A 20923-nucleotide genomic window follows, 5' to 3' on the forward strand; every position below is an offset into this window, starting at 1 on the left:
AACGCCTCCCACCCTGTTTCTGGACTTCGTCCCCAACTGACAAGTCCTATCAGGGATGTGTCTCAGCCTAAGTAAGACAATCAACATATGACAGTCTTGATTCCCTTGTTAGTGTTACTGGAAAAGCCCTGCTTCTGGGTTTCTGGCCAAAATGTCATTCTTTTCAGACGAGGGCTCTGGCTAGAGTGCTGTTGTGTCTTCACAAAGCCAATGAATGAAGTGAGCAGCTATAGCACGAGCCACAATTTCCAGCTCCTCGCAATCAATCCGCAAGTCTTAAGCTGATCAATAGTTCCTAGGCCCCGCAATGAACTCGGCTGCACCATCTGGGCCACCTGCCTTGGTCTGTCGCAGTGCGTGCCATCATGCCGCTCGAGCTGGCAAACCGGGGCCCCCTGGGCCCCTCACCCGGTGCAAACACCAGGCCCCATGTGGCTGCCACGTTGGCCCACCTCCCCAAGTCCCCTGGTCTCCCCTCCCTCGGCCGCACTCTTGCAGGGTCCCGCTGGGCCTGCTCCGTGTCTCTGGGCCCTGGAAGAGTGGCTGGCGCGTGGCAGGTGCTCGAGAAGTCACGGTCCGGCTGGGGGGCAGTGGGGGCAGGGAGGCTCAGGACAGAGCTCCCCATGCCTGCCTCTTTGTGTGCGTTTAGGTGTACTTTCACGCAGTCGTGGCGGCAGGGGACAGAGGCACGGATGCTTCCTTGCTCCAGTGAGGGACAGGCGTGGGGGAGCCCCCACACCCGAGCACCGCGGTCAGTACCAGAGCGTCCTGGCCAATCCGCTCCAACCCCCATGTGGGGGGAACGGGGGCCTGTGCCCTTGTCCGAGCAGAAGCTAGCATCCTGCCAGGTGAGCACGACACACGCTTCCCACTGGCTCCAGATGTCAACCGCGGGGCAGCGAATGTGCCGTGGTCCGGGCGGAGACGTCAGCGAGCAAATGGTACACTTGCCCAGACCTGCTTCCCCACCCCCCAACACCTCCCGGAAGGACCGCTCACTAGACAGCAAGACTTTCTGGTCCTTTTTGTCCTTGCTGCGGAGCCTGGACCCGAGGGCGGGGTTGCCTGGAGTCTCTGAGAGGGACGCTGAGACCAGACCCAGTTTAAGGAGAAGGACGACCAGGAGCTCCTGACACTGTCTGCAGATGTGGCCCTGGGGCAGGTGCTCCCCTCCCCCATCCCAGCACTGCCCTCACCGCCTGGCCCCGCAGAGCAGCGTTATGTCTGTCGTCTTCAAGATGTGGTGATGCCACCGCCAGTTACATCAGGACGTGAGGACAGGGGGTGTCCCCTGTACAGCACGAGCCACCGAGTGAACGTCTGAGCGTGCCGGGGCTCGGGTGAGCACTGAGTGTCAGCACAAGTGGGCTCGGGCCGGCCCTCTGCACCTTTCTGTTTCTTTCCCTTTACAAGGGGCGTCGTTCAGACTCGCCTGTTCCCTGCCTGACAGGTGCTCAGCGAGAGCCGCAAGGCGCCCGGAGACCACGCGTCAAGGTCACCCCGGGAGAGAAGCAGTGGGGAGCAAGCGCTGGTGCGAGGAGGGTTTTCTGAGGGGCAGAGGGACCTGGTCTCACTCGTAGCTGTGTGGCTGTGGGGAAGTTACTGGCCTCCCCCAGGCCCCAGGTCCTTTATTTGTAAAGAAGGAAGAATGACAGTGGCTTGGGCGTGAGGCAAGTGCCCGAGGAGATGGAGCCAACGCGCAGCCCGGTGACGGCGCCGCACGGCTGCTCCGCGCGCAGAAGCCTTCTTGCTCCCCCCGGGGCCGCCGGGGCCGCCCACCCAGGCTAGGAGGTGACTCTCCAGCAGGCGTTTTAGGAGACATTCGGCCTCGCACCTCTTGGTCGCCCATGCACCGAGGCGGGGCTTTACCAAGGCCTTTTATCCCACACCCCAGTTCGCACCTGTTTGGCGACGCGCTGTCGGAATGACCTTGGCTAAGCAAAGTGTCACAGGTGAACAAGGGACAGAGTCAGCCACTCAGCCAGAGCGGAGGGAGGACTCTTGGCAAAGGTCAGGACGGGACAGAGCCTGGACATGGGCCTCGGACTGTGTCGGGCCCTTGTGGGGGTGCCTGGGCTTCCCCCTGGGGGTGGTTACACCTGCACACCCACGGACCGCTGGTGAGCCCTTCGTCTTGTTGGGAAGATCTGCACCTGCCTTCCCACAGTCCCCCCGGTCACTCGGCACCCACTCCTGGGGACATGCTGTCCCTGCTCACCTGCTCGCCGGACGGGGCCACTGTCTGTGCTTCCCCCGAAGCCAAACTTGTCACAGAACGGAGGCGCCCAGTGGGCCTCGCAGTGGCAGTTCTTGCGGTTGTTACACACCTGTCCGGGCGGCGGGGGAGGGGGACACCGAGAAAGAGGAGCAGCGTTAGCGCCCGCCCTCCATGTGGGGCGGTGCTAAATCTCTGAGCTCTAACTGGCTGCCACACGGCAGCAAAGGCCCTGTGGTCAGAGTTCCCTCGAGCACTGAATACACAGGTGGGACCAGAGCCCAAGGCTGCGAATGTAACAATCTGCCTCTTCGCTGCTGTAAGGGCAGTACTGGGGACGGGGGGCATCCCCTGCCTCCCACCCCTTTCCCTCCATCAACGGCCAGGTCCTCGTTTTCTTTTTTTCCTTTTCCTTCTCTGGTGTCCTCTTTTTCAATTCAGAATCCCCCCCCCCCAAAAAAAAACCCACAATGAGAAGCCCCCTCCATGGTGAGCAACGACCCTGCTTCAGGGCTGCGGAATCTGAGCCCTCGGCCACCCCAGGCCCGACCCATGGGCACAGCCGTGCCTCCTGCAGACACGAAGTTCGGAGAGGCGGCAGACCTGCTCTGACGTCTCGTGCCTGCAACGCCCACCTGCCTGGGGAGTCTCCCAGCGGCCCCTCCCTGCCTCCCAGCCCCGCGGGCTGGCCACAGCCTACTAAACCCTGGGGTCCTCGTGGCAGGAAAGGAGTGCTGAGAAAGCCGGAGGATGGGCTTCACTCTGGGATCGGTGGCCAGAGCCCCCCAGGGAAGGACCAGCTCCAGCTCACCTGGTTAGCGGTGACCGACGGAGGAGGCGCCCCTAGCCTGAGCTGACTGTCAGACCCGCTACCATTACTACGGAACTTACGGAGCTCCTGCATGTGCAAGGGGCACAGGAGCTAGGAAACAAGAGGGTATTGTTTCTCTGAAAATGGGGGGCATGCCGTGGGCACACTGAATATGGGCAAGTAGCTAAGAAGAGCTTCTGGCCCATCTGGAATGGGTCGCCTGCGAATGACCCCGCAGGGCTGCTCGGACCAGGAAGGATTCCGCAGTCGGGTTGCTTCTGAGCATCCCAGGTTCTCTTCCGCTTACAGAAAGGAACTGTGCATCGCAGGTGATGGGCTTTGTGTGGTTTATATAAGTCGGTGCAGACCTACAGTCAGACACTCATCCCAAAGGCCTCAGCCCTGCATCCGACTATGCTAGATGGGGCCAAACACCTACTTCTCTAAGGCAAAAATAAAATGTTTGGTGTAGATGTCTCATTTGTGATGTTTTCCTGCTTTCACTGATTTTTTTGTTGTTGTTGATGATCCAGCCATCAAAAACCCCAATTGGGCACCTGGGTGGCTCAGTGGGTTAAGCCTCTGCCTTCAGCTCAGGTCATGATCTCAGGGTCCTCAGGTCCAGGGCCTCAGGGTCCATGATCTCAAGGCTCAGGAAGATCGAGCCCTGCATTGGGCTCTCTGCTCAGCAGGGAGCTTGCTTCCCCCAACCCCCGCCTGACTCTCTGCCTACTTGTGATCTCTCTCTTTCTTTCTGATAAATAAATAAAATCTTTTTAAAAAAAGCCCCAATTCCTTAAAATAAGACCGACAGTCCAGACAACCTATGATAAGTTGGAAGCTATATTCCTGTAACACTAACCCCCTGTGGCACTGATGACCGAGTGGCCCAGCCTGTGGGGACACTGAGTGTCTTGCCTGTCTCTCAAAGACACTGCTGCTGACCACTACCTGCCACGCACCTGCGAGGATTCGGGCCCAGCACTGCCTACTCCATTTTGCACGGTCTCCCAATGCAAACTGGAGTCCGGTGCCCTTTTTGCACTGGCAGCAGAGAGACTGGCAGCTTTGCTATCCCCTTTGGAGGCACAGCTGGTGAGCCTGGTCTCACTCGGGGAAGGGCTGTGGTCAAGTGACTCGTCACCAAGTCACGGCAACTCTTCCGTGAGTGTGGGCCTTTCCTCTCCAGCATGTGGATGGGAGCCCAGGGATGCTGCAAGGTGAGGAGCCCAGGGTCTGCCCCCCAGCATGCCTGCTACCTGGTCCCATGACCTTGGACAGGCACTACTGCCTCTCGGTCCTGGGCTCCTTCATAATGAAGCTGCACCAGACCATCTCTTAGGGCCATTAGAAAGAAATCTATGATCCAACAAAGACATAAAAGGATTTTGTTTTATATTGACAGTTAGCTATACTTGCAGTCAACAAACCGGCCAGAGATGGCATTGCAATCCTTCATAGTTACAGCACAATCGCCATTTTATGAAAACCCCATAATTCTATGTTAGAATCATTGGTGAGTGTCTGCGAGTTTTAAAAATAGAATTGGGAGCATGATTTCTGCAGAGAATGTTTCAGAAAAACAAATGAACCCCTGGCATGGCTAATCAAGATTAATATGATTCCATTGGAAATAATTAAGCCCATCAGAAAAAATAGATTATGTTTTAAACAGTTAGAGTCCTCTTCTCTCCTAAAACAATTCTCTGAACGAAAGTAACCACTTTCTTTAGCTGAAATGCATTGTGTGAGATTTCAAGAACACGTCATCAGTATGTTCTGTCTCCCTTGGTTTAACTGCTTTTGGAAGTGTTTCCATTCAGACCCATGCTCTGAATCTTGGTCCTTAGATTTCTTGGTACTGCCTTAGAATCATGGTCCTGCCTTAAGGTTTCGAACAGAGGAACAGCTCTGTTCGAAACCTTAAGGCAAAATCCTTTATGCAGGAAGGTGTGTTTTAAAACTACTTTGAAGATGACAAAGTCCTTTTTTAAAAATCACAGGATGCTCATCTGAAAGATAATTATGGCTCCATCTGATTTTCTTTGCTAAATAAAAGTCACATTTCTCCTGCTACGTAAAGGTCAGAGAAAATTAGTGTCTTTAGAAGAAAGCATGGAAGCGACAGCTATATTTTTTTAGAAGTTGCGGATTGCAGAATCCTTTACAAACGAACAAACTGGTGCTTTGCTTGCTAGGGACTGGCTACAGGAAGCCCACTGGGCCGCTCACCCCTCTTTGGTGACACTGCTTCACACACTCCTGAACGCCGAAGACGCTTGTGTTTTGACAGCGACGATTGAGGCAAATCTGTGGAAGAAGGAAAACGTGGTGAACGTCTCAGCCCCTTTCCAACCACATGCACCGCATCTGTGATCTCAAAAGGGAAAGCCAAGAAAGTTCGAGGAAGATGATTTTCCTTCAGCTGCTACGGAGGCAGCACAGCGATGCCCTTTCCAGCTAACTCTGACCTGGATTTGAGCACCTGCTTACGGACTTGGCACATTTCAGGACTCAGGTCAATGTGGTGCTTCATATGGTTTCATCAATTAGGAGATGAGGATAACTGATTTTTGTTTAGAGCTTGCAACAAAACCTATGAATTGCGGCATCCCCCCCCCGCCCCGCACTGACCCCCCCCATCTGCTCCTTCCATGAAAGATAAAGAGAGAAGAAATGTATCAGCCCTCAGCCTGGGGCCTGTGCGGACTCAGAGACTCCAAGAATCCAGGTCCAAGAACCTTTTAAAGGAGATACTGACACATGGGAACGTTTCCAAATTACTGACCCACAAGCACTGTCACTGCCACATACCATTAACGGAAAGGCCCCACGGAGGAAAACAGACAGTTCCCTTGTGTTTATCAAGCCTTTGCAGGGGCGGTAGTTTCCTAAACCGTACCATGCTGGTTGCAGGAGTGTAGTCTCATCTTAAAGGTGCCTAACATACTCCAGACTCAAAGGATCAGGCCCTTTATTTCCTCTAAGACGTTACAAATTAGTGGGGGCAGAGAAAGAGAAGTCTAATTTTTAGATTGCAGAAGCATTTCTGATCGAGTAGAATCTCCCTACGGGAAGTTTGCACCAGTGACGCACTTTGAAAATAGTGCCAGTTGCCCAGGACAACTCCCAGGGCTGCTGGGAATCTTGGCCAAGGGGACTGTCACATTCCAGCTGACAAAATAAACTGAGGCTACAGAGAACGCAGCAGGACCTGGGTCAGAACCCCTGCATATGGGGGCCGCTCTCCTCTTAATCCACAAGCAATGAAGGCCAAGAACAGCTTTCAAAGAACCCGTGTTCTGCGGGAACGGAGAGGGAAGTGCATTTACTCTTGCACATAGAGGAAAAAACTCATTGACAAATCGAGGCCTTGGAATTTCAGTGTTTAGACGCACCCAGTTCCGGCTTCTGGCTGTTCAGACTACAGTTTAAAATATCAGTGTCATTCTAATGTCAAAGCCAGAAAAGGAGCAGCTGACACGTGTGGTTAAGGAGACCCCAGGAATATACATCGTGTTTCACGTACCATCTTCCCATTTCCTTCGGGACGAGGCACTTGTGGCTCAGAGTATATGACCGGACGGGGCGGAGGGCACAGAATTCTTACCCTGGGGACTTGGCCATGGAGCTGAATCTATCTTTCTATTTTATGACTTTCTATTCTGTGACCTCCGTGTTGGTGAATGATTTCATAATCCTTTTGAGGGTGGGGGTCCTAAAAAAAGGCATGCTGATTAATCCTCTTTCCTAAAATGTTTTATTAACTTGCCTTCATTTAGCCTGATGAGAAAGTCTGCTGAGAAAAATCAATGTGGCAGAATGTTAAAAAGAAACCTCAGTTTCTTGTTTTGACTTTTCATTGTTGACTTTCTTTCTAAACCCCCAAATATCCTTGTCTGCTTTCCCCCTGCTCTCCAAAAGACCTCCCTTTGGTTTCAAGCTGATTCTCTCTCTCTTCCCCTCTCCTATTCTCTCTATGCGGGTCTCTGAAAATACATATGACTTCCCGTTCCGTCCAGGTGAGAACAAGCCGTCACTGTGCCAAAAACCAAGGCCGCATTTCCAAAAACAATATAATAGGCTACTGTGTTTGCTTCCAAAGTAATTTCCTGGCTGGAAACACTCCTGACGCCCAGAGTGTAGAAATGACTTATTAACACTCAAAGACTGAGAAACCGAGCTTGATTTTCCCAAATCTGCATCTCCATGGTTAGGCCAGGATCTAGGATTTATTAACTTTGCCTTCTAGGTGCAAAGAACTGGATTCCAGAGACAAAGTTCTAGGAAGGAGCGGATTTAGGAAAACAAACCAACCTCCTGAGTCAGTTCTTGGACAGGACGTTTCTCCACAGGCCCCTTCCAGACTTACATTTATGATGCGAGTGAACATTTGGGTCTTACTTTTCCATCTGCACACTTGGTGCCGGCAAGCACAAGCCCGGGGTCCGGGAGGTCATCGCCCAAGTACACGTGGGTCCCACGGCACAGAATCCGACCTCCTTCCTGCAGTGGGATGTTTGTTTCTATGGAGACGGCATTGGTACCAATGACGGGCCGGCTGGCACCTCCTTGACACTGGATTTTTCCACATTTAGCATCTCTGCAAGGGTGAGAACAAACAGTCCCCGAAGAGGGCAAGTCTGCAACCAGCTCTGAGCCACATGGGAAGTTCAAAGCCATGACGTGCTCGGGCCATGGGTTCCGTACCTCATCTCGCATTTGGCAAAGGAACTCTTGGAGTCTTTGCCACAGTTGCCATACGGGTCACCTGCAGAGTTGACTCTCTCAAAGCAGATCCCGGGGGCAGGTTTAGCACCTGAAACAGAAGCCAAGCAAGGGTTTCTAAGGTTTGTCGCTGACCGGCGCTGGGATTTCAGGTTAAGGGGAGATGGGTTTGGTGTGCAGAGAAATCACACCTGCACTTTGGCTGACTCCTGAAATGAGCAGGCCTGGGGCCACCTAGCACCCTCCCCGGGCGTCACTCGCGGTAAAGCCTGCATCTGCTAGCTCACTCTTCTCTGGGGCGGCTCTCCGGGCCAAGGGCATGCAGCCTTCTAGGAGATGTGGCCTGGCTATGGGACCAGACCTGAGCCAGTGCAGAAAGAAGGGAGCTAGCTGGCCTCGGGTGCAAGGCATCTCCTACAATTCTGGTGAGAAAACACACGCTAGAGCGGGCTCAAAGGAATAACGATGACTATGGGGGGTGCAGGGAGAGAGGGAGGGAGCCAACAGTTAGCACAGATACCTTACACAGCAGCTTCGGTCCTATAAAGCTCCCTCCGAGAGCAAGCCCTCGCTTCAGTTAGGGCCCATGTTAGCAAGGCAGAGAGTGCTCTCAGAGGCCAGGGAGGGACAACCCCCCACAGTCATTTTGCACGGAATGACAGTGCCCAGTAGAGAGGCATGTGGGAGCCAGAGAGCGGAGGACATAGGCATTCCTAGCACATCTTCTGGCCAGGGAAAGAGTGACCTTGTGCTTTGGAATTCACACGGCCAAAGCTTTGGAGGGTTCTTAGATCCTAGGCATAGGGACACCTGTTGAAGACGATGTGAGAAGTTCAGGGAAACGGTCCATACTTTTCAGAATAAACTGTGCCTTGTGGTGTGGGCCTGACCCACCTTCTTTCCTATACTGGTGTCCAGGTGGGTGCTCTTTCCGGTAACCCTTCCAACCGCCAGATGCCCACCGCCCAGACCTCACTCTGGCCCTCGCCTTTCTCTGCACCCAACTCTGGGGAAGCTCCCTGCACTTCCCAAGGTGGCAACTGACTCATTTAAAATACCAGTCTAACGATGGACAAGGGAACAGAAGACCTTCTTATTTCTAAAAATTTCTCTTTCTTTAACCTGCACCTGATTCCTCTTCATCAGGCAGGAGCAGACATGATCCCCTTCTCATTTAAAAAAACAACAGACAAATCAAACCAAACAAAACCCTTGCAACACTTGAGATGGGCTGTGGGTTCAGCCATTGGCCTCTGCGGTGAGGTATCAGAGTCCCGAACCTCTCACTTGCCCATTCTCTGTTTTTTTAAAAACCATGTTGAGACACCTCTCCAACTCATTTTTAAGGGCATGACGGCAAACTGGACACAGTTTTCTATCATGGGAAAAAACCAGGTCTCTGGCTCGGGAGCATCACAGTCCTTTCCTGGCACCCCGGGTTCCTATTTCCGCTCGCAGCGTGGGTACACCACTGACCCGCACAGCTTCTGCCTACTACTACAGTCCATTTCCTCCGTGTCCTCCTGCCTTATTCTTTTCCTCTACCCACTGCAGGTGAAGAGACGGGGAGGGCGCGTCTCAGTGTCGAGCCTGTTTCTGTTTGATGGTACTTTGATCAAAATACCTGGATCTAATTGATCAGTTTTAGAAAAACTGGCATCTAGAATATACCAACAACTCAATGGTTGATTGTGTATTCACATGGACTCACTGTACTTGTTACTTACCTGTCTGGTTTTCTCTTTCTCTCTCTCTCTTTCCTTCTTTTCTTTTTCTATTCTTTCCTTCCTTCTGTCCGTCCGTCCATCCGTCTGTCCATCCTGATGCAGACTTCATTCACACACACAGTTATTTGGCCCTTTCTGTCTGCCGGGCCCTGGGGGTGTAGGGGTTGACCACTGTGGACAAAGCCTCCTGCTTGCTCTCAAGTTGCAAGGAAAAAAAGTGCAAGCAAATGGGTATCTTCCTCTCAAGTCCTGGGTTGGGGAGTGTTATGAAGGAATCAACCAAGTTGGAGGGCCCAGGGGGCTGTTGTGTTAAGCAGGCTGGTCAGGAAAGAACTCGTAGAGGGGGGACAACGGGCTGAATTCCACACCTCAATCCTACCAGGGATCCTAAGAGGCAGGTCTTGTTATCCCATTTTATGGACAAGAAAACTAGAACCCAGGAGGTTAAATATGTGGCTTAAAGCCAGGCAACAGGACTGCCGGAGGTTGGAGCTCAGCCTGTCCTCTCTGGTGCTCTGAGGTGTATCAAGGCCCCACCTGGACTAGGTCCTGCATGGGGATAGAGAGCAAAAGACCTGAACTGCATCCGCCCCCATTGCTGAGTGGAGAGCCATGCTGGTATGCGTGGGGAGACAGGGCAAGAGCTGTAATGGATACTCTCATGCCGCCCAAGTGATCCCAGACTTAGGCCAATGTGAGATAGGGAGCTCCTTCTGCGTGCTGTAAGGCCAATGGAAAAGGCTTCAGTCCTTCTTTCCCTGCCTTGGAAGACCAGCCAGGATAAAGGAGTGCCAGCAGGTCCCGGCGGATGCTGAGCTCTGGAACTGGGGAGGCAGAGTTGGTATCTCTCTGCTACTGATGCTGGGTTGATGCTTCATAGGGTCTGTCGTGCTTGCTCTTATCAAGTAATTTATCCACTGGGAAATGCGGCCACTTAAAAAACAAACAAACAAACAAACCTTGCTGCTCTTTGAATGTGTTCATTGATTAATTTGTTTTCCTGGTAGAGATAAAAGAGATTTTATACGTGTGTGTGTGTGTGTGTGTGTGTGTGTGTGTGTGTATAGAGATTTCCAAGCCATTTCAGACTCACGAGCTTGCGAACAGCTAGAAGGCAGGACTGGAGGAGGGCTGGACTGGGGTTTGCGGAAGGGTAAGACGAAGAGAGAAAGAGACTGGTTGCCACCATGATTTAAAACAAAGGGGCACATTTTATGTAGGAATACCACAGAAAGTGGCTAAAACAGGAAGTCAAGCAAGGGGGTACAAATCGTATTTAAGCAAGAATAAAATGTTTAGAAGAGAAAACCAATGCTAGGTCACTGCTTGGGAACCTGGACCTGGAAATTTGACAAAATTGGGTCTTCTAGGGCAGGGGACTTTGGGATTCTAATGCCCCAAATGTCAGTGGGTTGTATGGCCTGAAAACCAGGTGTGTGTGTAAATCCCTAGGGGCTATAGAACAGCATTACAGTTTTCTGATAACTGTGAAGTGTTGTGCATGCCCCAGTAGAAGGTCACAACACACTTAAAGAGAGTTTCCATTTTCCCACAGAGAAAAGGCCCAGAAATGTTGATGGCAAATTTGAATACGTGAATATTTAGCAACATGGATGACAGAGTCCAAAGTATTACAACATACTATCCATTAACTTGGTGAAAAATATTGAAAAGTCCCATTTTAATAAAGAAATATTACTTTTTCTTTTACTCTCCTATATCAAGAAACAAAGCTGCTCAACGTCTTTACATTTCTCTTTGGTCTCAAGGTCTTTGGTCGACTGATCTTTGACAAAGGTGCCAAGAAAGCCCAATGGGGAAGAATAATCTCTTTAACAAATGGTGCTGGGAAAACTGGATATCCATATGCAAAAGAATAAGCCCGACCCTTATCTTCTACTGCTGCAAAAATCAAGTAAAAAATGGAGTAACGACTTAAATATAAGACTTAAAACTTAGAGTTTCAAGAAAATATAGTGGAAAAGCTCCTTGACATTGGTCTTGGCAAAGATTTCTTGGACATGACACAAAAAGCACAGGCAACAAAAGCAAAGATAGACAAATGGGAATACATTGAACTAAAAAGCTTCCTTACAGTAAAGGAAAAATAATCAACAAAATGGAAGGCAACCTACAGAATGGGAAGAAATGTTTGTAAACCATCTATTTGACAAGGTGGTAATAGACAAAATACATAGGGAACTCCTAGAACTCAATAGGAAAAAAAAAAAAAAAAAAGGTCCCAAATAACCAGATTAAAGAATGGGCAAAGGAACTGAATAGACGAGTCTTCCAAGAAGACATAAAAGGGCCAACAGTTATACGAAAAGACGCTCAGCATCTCTGACGATCAGGGAGATGCAAATCAAAAGCACAATGAGACATCACTTCATATCAGTCTGAATGGCTAGTATAAATAAAAAAAGCAAAAGATAACAAGTATTGGCAAGGATGTTGAGAAAAGGAAGCACTTGTACCCTTGTACCGTACATTGTGGAGATGCAAACTGAGACGGCCTTTGTAGAAAACAGTATGGAAATCCCTCAAAAAATTAAAAAAAAAAAAAAAAAAAGAACTATCATATCACCAGTGGTCCTACTTCTAGATATACATCCGAAGGAGCTGAAATCAGAATCTGGAAGAGATATCTCAACTCCTGTGTTCACTACAACTTTATTCACAACACCCAAGACATGGAGCCAAACTGTGTCCACTGATGGACAAACGGATAAAGAAAACATAGTAAGCACACAGAACAGAAGATGACTCAGCCTTAAAAAGAAGGAAATCCTGCCATTTGAGACAACATGGATAAGCCTGGATGGCATTACCCTAAGAGAAATCAGTCAGATACAGAAAGACAAATACTGCACCATCTCCCTTATATGTGGAAACTGAAAAGGTTGAACTGATAAAAGCAGAGAGTAGAATGGTGATTGCCAGGAGCTGGGGGAAGGGAGGTGCTTGGTGGAGGCATTAGTCAAAGAGTGCAAAGTTTCAGTTACACAAAGTCCTAGAAATCTACAGTACAACAGAGTCTACAGTTAATAATACTCTTATGCTATGCTTAAAATTTTGCCAAGATGGTAGATCCTATGTTAAGTGTTATCTCTCTCTCTCTCTTTCACACACACATACATGAAGAGGCTAGGAAGAAACTTTTGGACATGAAGAATATGTTTCTGGTATCGGCCATGGTGAGGGTTTCTTGGATAAGTGTGTATTTCCAAACTCATCAAGGTGTATGTATTAAATACCTACAGCTTCTTGTATGTCAGTCCAGTTGAGTAAAGTTAAAAACAAGTCTGTTTCCACAGCACATCCTCTGTACTTCTAGCTCATTAGAATGCTGACCTTTTTATTCTATTGTGATGCTGTCACTGGAAATCTTATTTTTAGGTACAACTACCCACTCTGCCAACAGGGAGTCTTCTGATTTTGCTTTTTTCTATCCACTCAGCAGGTGTATGTTCATGATCTCCATAGCCTAATCATTCGTCCTGTTGCTTGTCAAAGTGATCTTTTAAAAGCTTTTTTACCAGAATGGGAAAAAAAAAAAAAGTGGAGGCATGAAGTCACACCCTAGGCATAATTAAACAGGTGATAAACGCCCTTGTCTTTTCTTTTTCTTTTTTCTTTTTTTTTTTTTTTAAGATTTTATTTATTTATTTGTCAGAGAGAGAGAGAGTGAGAGCGAGCACGGGCAGACAGAGTGGAAGGCAGAGTCAGAGGGAGAAGCAGGCTCCCTGCGGAGCAAGGAGCCCGATGCGGGGACTCGATCCCAGGACGCTGGGATCATGACCTGAGCCGAAGGCAGCTGCTCAACCAACTGAGCCACCCAGGCGTCCCGCCCTTGTCTTTTCTTAAACCCAATTTTGTCAGTCAACCTCCATGAACTTTCTAAAAAGCATGGACAGACGTTCATGAGGTCCGCTGTGCCTTTCTGACTGGGCTGTGAGAATCAAAAGGCAGGATCGAGAGACTAAGAGGTCAGTAATAAGCCATTCTTTCTGATGCATAGATTTTTGGGGGTTTCCACGCTTTGTATCCGGGCATGTACGGGATCTAAGGAAAACAATGAACGTTCATCACGCTTCAGGTGCTTTTGGAAGGCTCCCCGCCCCCACTTTGGTCTCTATAACCAGCCGGGCTGCAGAGTTCGAAGAGCGAGGGTCTAGGACTGAGAATAATAGTCTCCCAACCCACCGCACTCTGGCCAGACCCCTCCTAGGACAGCCCGTGCAGTGGGAGAGGCTCCTGGCAGAGGGCTCTGTGCCGCAGGCCATAGACTGGGTCCATGGTGGCTACGTGCCCAGGGCAAGGTAAATTCACATTTCCCTCAGAGCCTGACTGCTGGAGCTGGTTGGCTGAGGGTCCTGGGCGACTGTGTTGCCTGGCATTGCTGACTGCATCCCTTGGGGCCAGCTTCCATCACTCCCATCCCACAAGACTGGGGTCCACCGTCCTTCTCTTGTCCATGCCGTAGGGGCTGTCCCCTCCTTGTATTTACCACACTAGCTTCTCTCTCTCTCTCTCTCTTTTTAATCTTGTGATGTCCCAAGTCTATGGCCTCACTGTCAAAACCCAGTGGACAGGGGTGGTCCCTCAGGCCTGCACAGAGCAGATGTGTGCCAAGAATGAGTAAGTGACGGGCCGCTGGGGAGAGAGTTTGGGGAAAGCATGTTCTGCCTCAGCTGCCCTCCCCAGAGGAAGCCACTTGCAATTTCTGTAGAACAAAGCATCTTGGGTAGGTGAATCCTGTCCTCTGGCTCATCTTCCCCACGGCTCTGGATTTTCACTTACACACTTACATCAAAGGAAGTCTTACCACGTGTCCAGTGAGGAAAGAAGATAGAAGGTCATCAGGAGACAGGTTTTACAAATATAGGCAAAGGAAGAAACCGTATGGGCAAGACAACCAGAAAGAGGGCTTGGCGCTGACCTTGGGAGCAGAAACAGCCTTGCATTCCAAGGACACATCATTAAGGAAGAAGGACACAAGCCCCCAGAGACAAGTCCTGAGCACCTCGGCTCAGGCCAGTTCCAAGAGCGGAGCAGGGGCCAGCCAAGTGTTTCATGGGGCTCTCTCACTTAGAGACAGAATGGTCGATACTTTCAGAAGCGTAAATGACTTCTCCCCACTGGGGAGAGGTTAGGAATGCATAGAGACTGGGGTTCAAAGTTGCCACACTTAAAAGTGTCTGTCTTCACGTTTTCACGAAGAGACTTCACGTCTGTCTCTTGGAAAAAATGACAACGGGGTTCTCGTCCCTACCATAGCGCATCAATTTACAGCCTTTGAATTCTTAATAACAGAACACTTAGATGTTTTGCCATTATCCAAAGATAAAATTTAGCCTTTCAGAGGGAATTTTGACATCACCCTGTATTTTACAATTACACAGAAAGTGAAGGATTTTAATTACTAGTTTTATCTTCAGAGGGATAAAACTTATATTTGTAATTGTAGTTTGCAAGTTCCAATGTCATTATGTCTTTTGAAAGAGAGATGATGACATCTTGCATTAAGCTCACAATTTACTTGATCTAATCTTTTCCTTAAAATGACTCTATTATGCAAATGCAGTTCTCCTGACCTCTGCATTCAACGGAAAATGAAGCCCAAATGAACAAGTTTTATCACGTCCTTCTCATGCTGCGGGAAGAAGGGGAGACTCTCCTGCCTCGAGACAATAGGGCTCTTGGCAAAAGTCTCTTCTCTTCCCATCGCTCGTCACCAGAGTTGTGGCTGATTAGTAAATGTACTGCCCCAGGTGTATCATAATAACGCAAACTCATTTAAACCAGCCTTGCAGATAAACACTGAATATTTACCAGCCCATAAAAACTGTCTGGTTGGCTCGCACTGCATAAATCAAGCGACACTATTTTCTGGTGAGTGATAAAATAGATAAAACTAACATATTTCAGGACTTCCCTGATGCAAATTGTTTGTGGCTCTAGACATGTAGTTATCCGTAAGATTAATTTCCAAGTAACGCTTTCAGTAACCATGGTTCAGATAAACAACGTTGGCAAAAGTAAATTTTCTGCCTGAAGAAAAATATCCAGCTGTATTTCAGAAGGAATAAAGGTCATGTCACATGGACAGAAAATCTTTGTGGCTATTAAAACCAAACTGGACTAAGGGGGGGTTAGCACAGGCCACAGTCTGAACTGCAGATAAGAGTTCTGTGCCTGACACCAACCCATAAGGCCTTGAGATACAACATTTGTGGAAGAAGAATCGGGGGGCCAGCGGTGGGGAGGGGAAGAATTTAAACTCCTTGCCAACAAGAACATTATCAACACTACTTAGGAAAAGAAATAAATGAACGAAAACCCCAAAAGGTATTCTAAAAGGGTATTACATTGCTAGCAAAGAGTTGGTTGCAGGCATATGTTTTGAATTTTCTATCATTCTATTTGTAGAAAGATTTGGAAGCAGGATTAGTTTATTGAAATCCAACGCCGGGTTGAGAAAAGTCCATTTCAAAAGGGAATAAGTGAGCTGGAAGGCAAGGCTTTGTCCGGCCAGCGTTCCGGCAGCCAGGCCTGGAGACGGACGGACATCCTGAGCATAACTGGACGTTTCCGGATGACTCGGCAGTTCGGTCCAGTCACTGGGGCGCGTGTGGCACGGGCCAGCAAGCAGGAGCCCAGTGACCCTAGAGCTCTGAGTCATCGGGCCTCAGAGGGGAACGAAAATGGCCCTCCAGCAAACGTGGTCCAGAGCCCAGAGCATTTGCTAACCGTGGGGGAAATGAAATATGGCAAATGTGTTCCTGACAAGAAGTTCTCCCTCTCTGAATCATGGGAAGCTAATTTAAACCAAGCACCGTAACGCAGCGTTAGAAGGCTCTCAGCCCGGTGCATCTCGCTGGCTGGGAGCCTGGCCGCGGAAGTCACCCCCGCCCCCGGGATCATGAGGGTCACATCCCAACTCTCCTCCAGGTCCAAGCAAGAGCGCAGAGGGACCCTGGGAAGTCTGTTCCTCTGGCAGAATCACATTCTCGAGTCAGCAGCATCTGGTAAGAGCTGGACACCAAGGAATATGTAATAAATGAGAGAACGGGGTGAGAAGTGAGGCTCTCTGCTCTCCGGGTCACAATCCAAGCTCTGGACAAGCCCAACTGCCTGCAGTTCCCTGGAATGCCCCCCCTACCCCGCTGGTGTTTCTGGGTGCCTTGACCCCTGCTGTTCCGCATGCAGGAAGTACCCTTCCCCTCTCACCCCTGCCAAACGGTGTCTCCAGGGCCACCTCATCTAGGACGCCCCACTCCATGCCCCGCCACTCCCCAGCACTCACGCCAGCCCCAGGACACTGGCTCACTGGTCCGTGAGCTTTCTGTGGGCAGAGTCAGAGCCTCCTTCTAGAGTTCAGACTTCCGAGGTGCCGCACACCGAACACGCGACTGCGTGTGATGCCGCACACACGAGAGGTCACGGGGTGTGTTCGAGGACAACAGGATACCCGTGGGCTAGCTTGACTACAATCCCCAGTTTACAGCTGAGGCCCGAGGTCAAGTAGTCTGTTGAAGGTCACCTCATTAGCAAGGGGTCTGTTCAACGCCCGTGGTAGACAGATAACGGCCCCCGAAGAGTCCCCCGTCCTAATCCTCAGAATCTGTGAGTATGTCTCCTCACATGGCAAAAGGGACTTTGAGAATGTGGTGAAGTTAACAATTTGGGGAGGAGCATTTCTCTTGAAGGGTCTGGATCAGAGCAACAGGATCCTGGGGCCCTTCTAAGAGGGGGACGGGAGGGTCCGACGCAGAGAAGAAGATGGCACGGCAGAAGGAACAGCCGGAGAGAGACCACGGTCGGCAGGTGCGTGCTGCTGGCCTTGTAGATGGAGGCGCACTGTGAGCCCGGGGGGAGCAGGGGCCTCAGGAAGCCGCAAGAGGCAGAGAAGTGTCCTCTCCCCCCGGGGCTGCAAGAGTAACACTGCGTCACCAACACCATCATGTGAGGACTTCCAAGCCACAGAGCTGGAAGATGACAGATTTGTGCTGGTGTATGTCACCACGTTTGTGACAATTCATTCCAGCAGCCTCGGGAAACTCGTACTGTGCCTCTGGACTAGACAACGGGCAGCTGCACGGACACAGAAGGAAAGAGCACGCTGCATTCCCAGAGGAGGTGGTCAAAGGCCCTTCTGAGGACTGTGGGGGCCGCGACTGGTTCTGACCTTCCCGAGGAAGTGTGTCCAGTGATATGAAGGACCGAGAAAGGATTGGCTGAAGTACAGCGAACCTGGGAAGTCACGGGGCTGAGGTAGGACCCCAAGCTCAACACTTCCAGGAACTCTGAGCACCCCTGATGCCAGGGAGGCTTAGTCCATGTGCCGTGACCCTCTCAGTCCTTGGGGGAGGCTGGCGAGAGAAAAGGCAGGCTGGGAGTTGTGAATCCATAGCCCTCCACAGCAGCTGGTGCAGGCCCCCAGGAGGTCAGGCTACCCCCTTCACCAGCCGCCACAGGGAGGCTGAGAATTCAAAGGAGGTAAAGTCCCAGTGCTCTTGCTTTTGAAAAGCTCAGGCATGACTCAGGTTGTCAGTGTTCCTGCCCGTCTGGCTCGCTCTCTCTGGTCCAGCAGCTTGAGAAGGACTAATCTGATGAGATAATAAATACCAGCCTTGGTCACCAGGAATCTGAGGCATGTGGCCAGCTGAGTCACACAGTGGCGGTGGCGCGGAGAGAACCGCGGAGTTCCATCTGACCTCACTTGGGAAATGGGGCCAGACGCCGTAATACAGCAGGGCACCAAAGAGCATATTTTACTCCAAAAGCTCCAAGTGCTGTGTGTGCTCTGGCTACAGAACACTTTTTTGGAAGGGAGCATTATAACATCCCCTGTAACTCAAGAAGCAGGAGACTGCAGAGTCCGGAGAAAGGCTAGGAAGGACTAGCCCTGAGGGAGGCTTTAGGCCTCAAGGACTTGGCCTAAAGCAGTAGCCACTGTCCCAAAGTGACCTCACTTGGCAGAAAGGTGTCTGAAGTCACGAAACTATTCAGAGCCCATCCAGCCACCTGACGGTGTATAGTGAGTGCCTTCTTTGTGTTTGTCATCGCAAGGCCTTCACCCAGTGTGAGATGGAGAGATTCCACCCTGGCCTGGGGTTCCCTGGCCCAGCCAGTGAGGAGGCCAGGACAGAGGGCTGGGCAGGGTCCAGAGATGAAGCGTAAGGCCCCAGATACCACAGGTCCCCCACCTCCTGTGCCCGTGGACCCACAAAATCTGAGGAGCACTGGGAGAACGCCCCACAGACACGACGAACAGGCTGCCTCAGGCCCTCGATGCTGCATCTGTGCCGCTCCTCTCGCCCCTCAAGGAGGCCCAAGTATGGAGGGGCATCTTTGGCTGGTGGGGCAGCGGGCTCCGTGACAGGCCTGGCCCTCAGAAACCTCTGTCCCCGTTCTCCTGGCTTGCTCATGGCTTTCACATCACACTGAAAACCCAAGCTATGAGTATCTGTCCTAGTTTACTGTCCTCCTCACTCCTGAAACCAAAACCTCACAACGAACGCCTGACAGAGGCCCATATCAGATTTCCCTGCCTCTGGAGCTTGCCTGGCTCTCTGCCTGGCTGACCACAGTCATCTTGCCATGGCTGGTGTCCCTGGCCAGTGCTGAGGTCATGTCTGCAAGGCGGGAGGGACAATGACAGGCAGGGTGGGGACCGCACTCTTAGAAAGTGTTCTCCATGGGATTTACTACTGGAATCCTGGAGCTGGACAGAGGCAGCAAACCCTGCGATGGGAAATCCACTGGGCCCTGGCTTCCCCCAGGGCCCTGGACCTCTGGCCCCCGAAGATGGGTCAACAGAGGAGAGACGTGTCCGGGGACTGATTATTCCCTTTTGCATCCAAGCATCTGTTGGGACAGTAGAGCTTTGTTCTAGGCCTGGTCTTTGGTGTGACTACATGTGTGCATTGTCTGTGGCCTTTGGGTCATCTGGCCTCAGTTCAAATCCCAGCATCACTACTTCACGAAACTGTCTTCCAGTCTCTGAATTGGGGCTTCAGTTTCTCTAAACTGTAGCCATTGTCCCTATCTCTAAGTTGGGAGTCAGAAGGGACAAGTCATACTGCCCATCGAGCCTGGCCTCCCCTACACAGGACGCAGTGAGTCAACAGCCTCTAATTACCCCAGCAGCTGCTTCCTAGCTACCTGCCCACCTGGGGGCCTTTTTTGGAACACACAAGTCCATCACTCAGCTTTTAGAACCAAAATGGCTTTCAAAGATCTTAAACACCTGTGTCCATGTTCTTTCTCTGCGTTCCAGTATCCAGGCCTCCCATGCCAGCAGTGCCTTCTGTGTCCCTTCCCAACTCATAGCCAGTTTGCGGTTCCTTGCATCAGGAACAACCTCTCCCTGTCCCTCCTAGTCACAGACAACTCATGCATCCGGTCTTCAGTGACTCTCTTTGACACCCCCAGACTCCGGTTGGGGTCCTTGCTTGAGCACCAAGAAGCACTTACACATAATCAGAGTGGATGGAAGGTTCTAGCTGTCAGTCTAGCTGTCTAACTGTTAAGCTATCTGAGGCCAGGGTTCATAGCTGATTCTCCCCTGTCACTCCCTAGGGCACACAGTCAGTGCTGACACGTCTCTCCTCATTGGACCACAGTAAGCCCTCAGGAGAGGTTCTGGGAAGCACCCATTTTTGCCTGCCCAGTGCCTAGCATGGCCCCAGACCTACCAGGGAGCCAGTCACTGCAGCTGAATGGAAGGAAGTTTTGTAGATGGAACACGGCAGGAGTGGTGCTTCTGGAAACCAAGTGAGCTCCCCAACCCCACCGCTCTGAGCCCACTGGTGGCAGCCACCTACCTGGTCCCCAGAGCGTGATGCACTGTTGCTCGTGGGTCTGACAGATGCCGTTGTAGCAGTAGCCGTCCACCCCCTGACACGGGTGCCCATCGTGCAGGTACACGTTGGCGGGGCAGTGCGGGCTGGCCCCCGTGCAGAACTCTGGGAGGTCGCAGGAGTTGCTGGAGTCCCTGCACGCTGTTCCCGCAGGTTTGAGCTGGAAGGAGAGGCTGTTTATAGCACGTGCGCTGCAGGGAAGGGGGAGCGACTGCCCAGCAGCGCCCCTGGGGCAGAACGGAGCAAGGCCATCCTCATGAAGCCTCAATAAAAGGGCACGGATTCCAAAGCAAGAGAGACCCCGAGAGTCATTAAATAAACAGAACCTCGTCCTGGGCTCTGGGGTTCGCCTTCTATGGGGGTGGAGGGGGATGAAGTCAAGAGTTGCTTCTTTTTAATGTCGCACAATATTCGGGTTTTCTGTGAGCGGACGGGCTGCTAGCTGGCACCTGCTCTCTCAGAGGAGGGGCGGGAAGGGCGTGCGGGCTGATGGGCTCCTTCGTTTGGAAGGAGGATCTCTGGTGGCCAACACTGTTATGTGTTCTCTGATGACGTGGGCACCTATGGTGTTAGC

At 51.1% G+C, this 20923-nt stretch overlaps 1 protein-coding gene across 3 annotated transcripts in view; it reads right to left on the reverse strand.

The window, feature by feature from the left end:
- Positions 1-20923, reverse strand: part of ADAM12 (ADAM metallopeptidase domain 12) — a 335028-nt gene that overhangs the window by 28455 nt on the left and 285650 nt on the right. For all 3 annotated transcript variants that reach the window (XM_059398802.1, XM_059398803.1, XM_059398804.1), the window contains exons 14-18: positions 20314-20509; positions 7737-7845; positions 7431-7629; positions 5259-5336; positions 2219-2327 (exon numbers count right to left, since the gene is read on the reverse strand). In XM_059398802.1, the coding sequence (XP_059254785.1) occupies positions 2219-2327; positions 5259-5336; positions 7431-7629; positions 7737-7845; positions 20314-20509 (691 nt within the window). The remainder of the gene's footprint in view (positions 1-2218; positions 2328-5258; positions 5337-7430; positions 7630-7736; positions 7846-20313; positions 20510-20923) is intronic.

Source organism: Mustela nigripes, chromosome 4 (assembly GCF_022355385.1).
Source record: "Mustela nigripes isolate SB6536 chromosome 4, MUSNIG.SB6536, whole genome shotgun sequence".
Lineage (NCBI taxonomy): Eukaryota > Metazoa > Chordata > Mammalia > Carnivora > Mustelidae > Mustela > Mustela nigripes.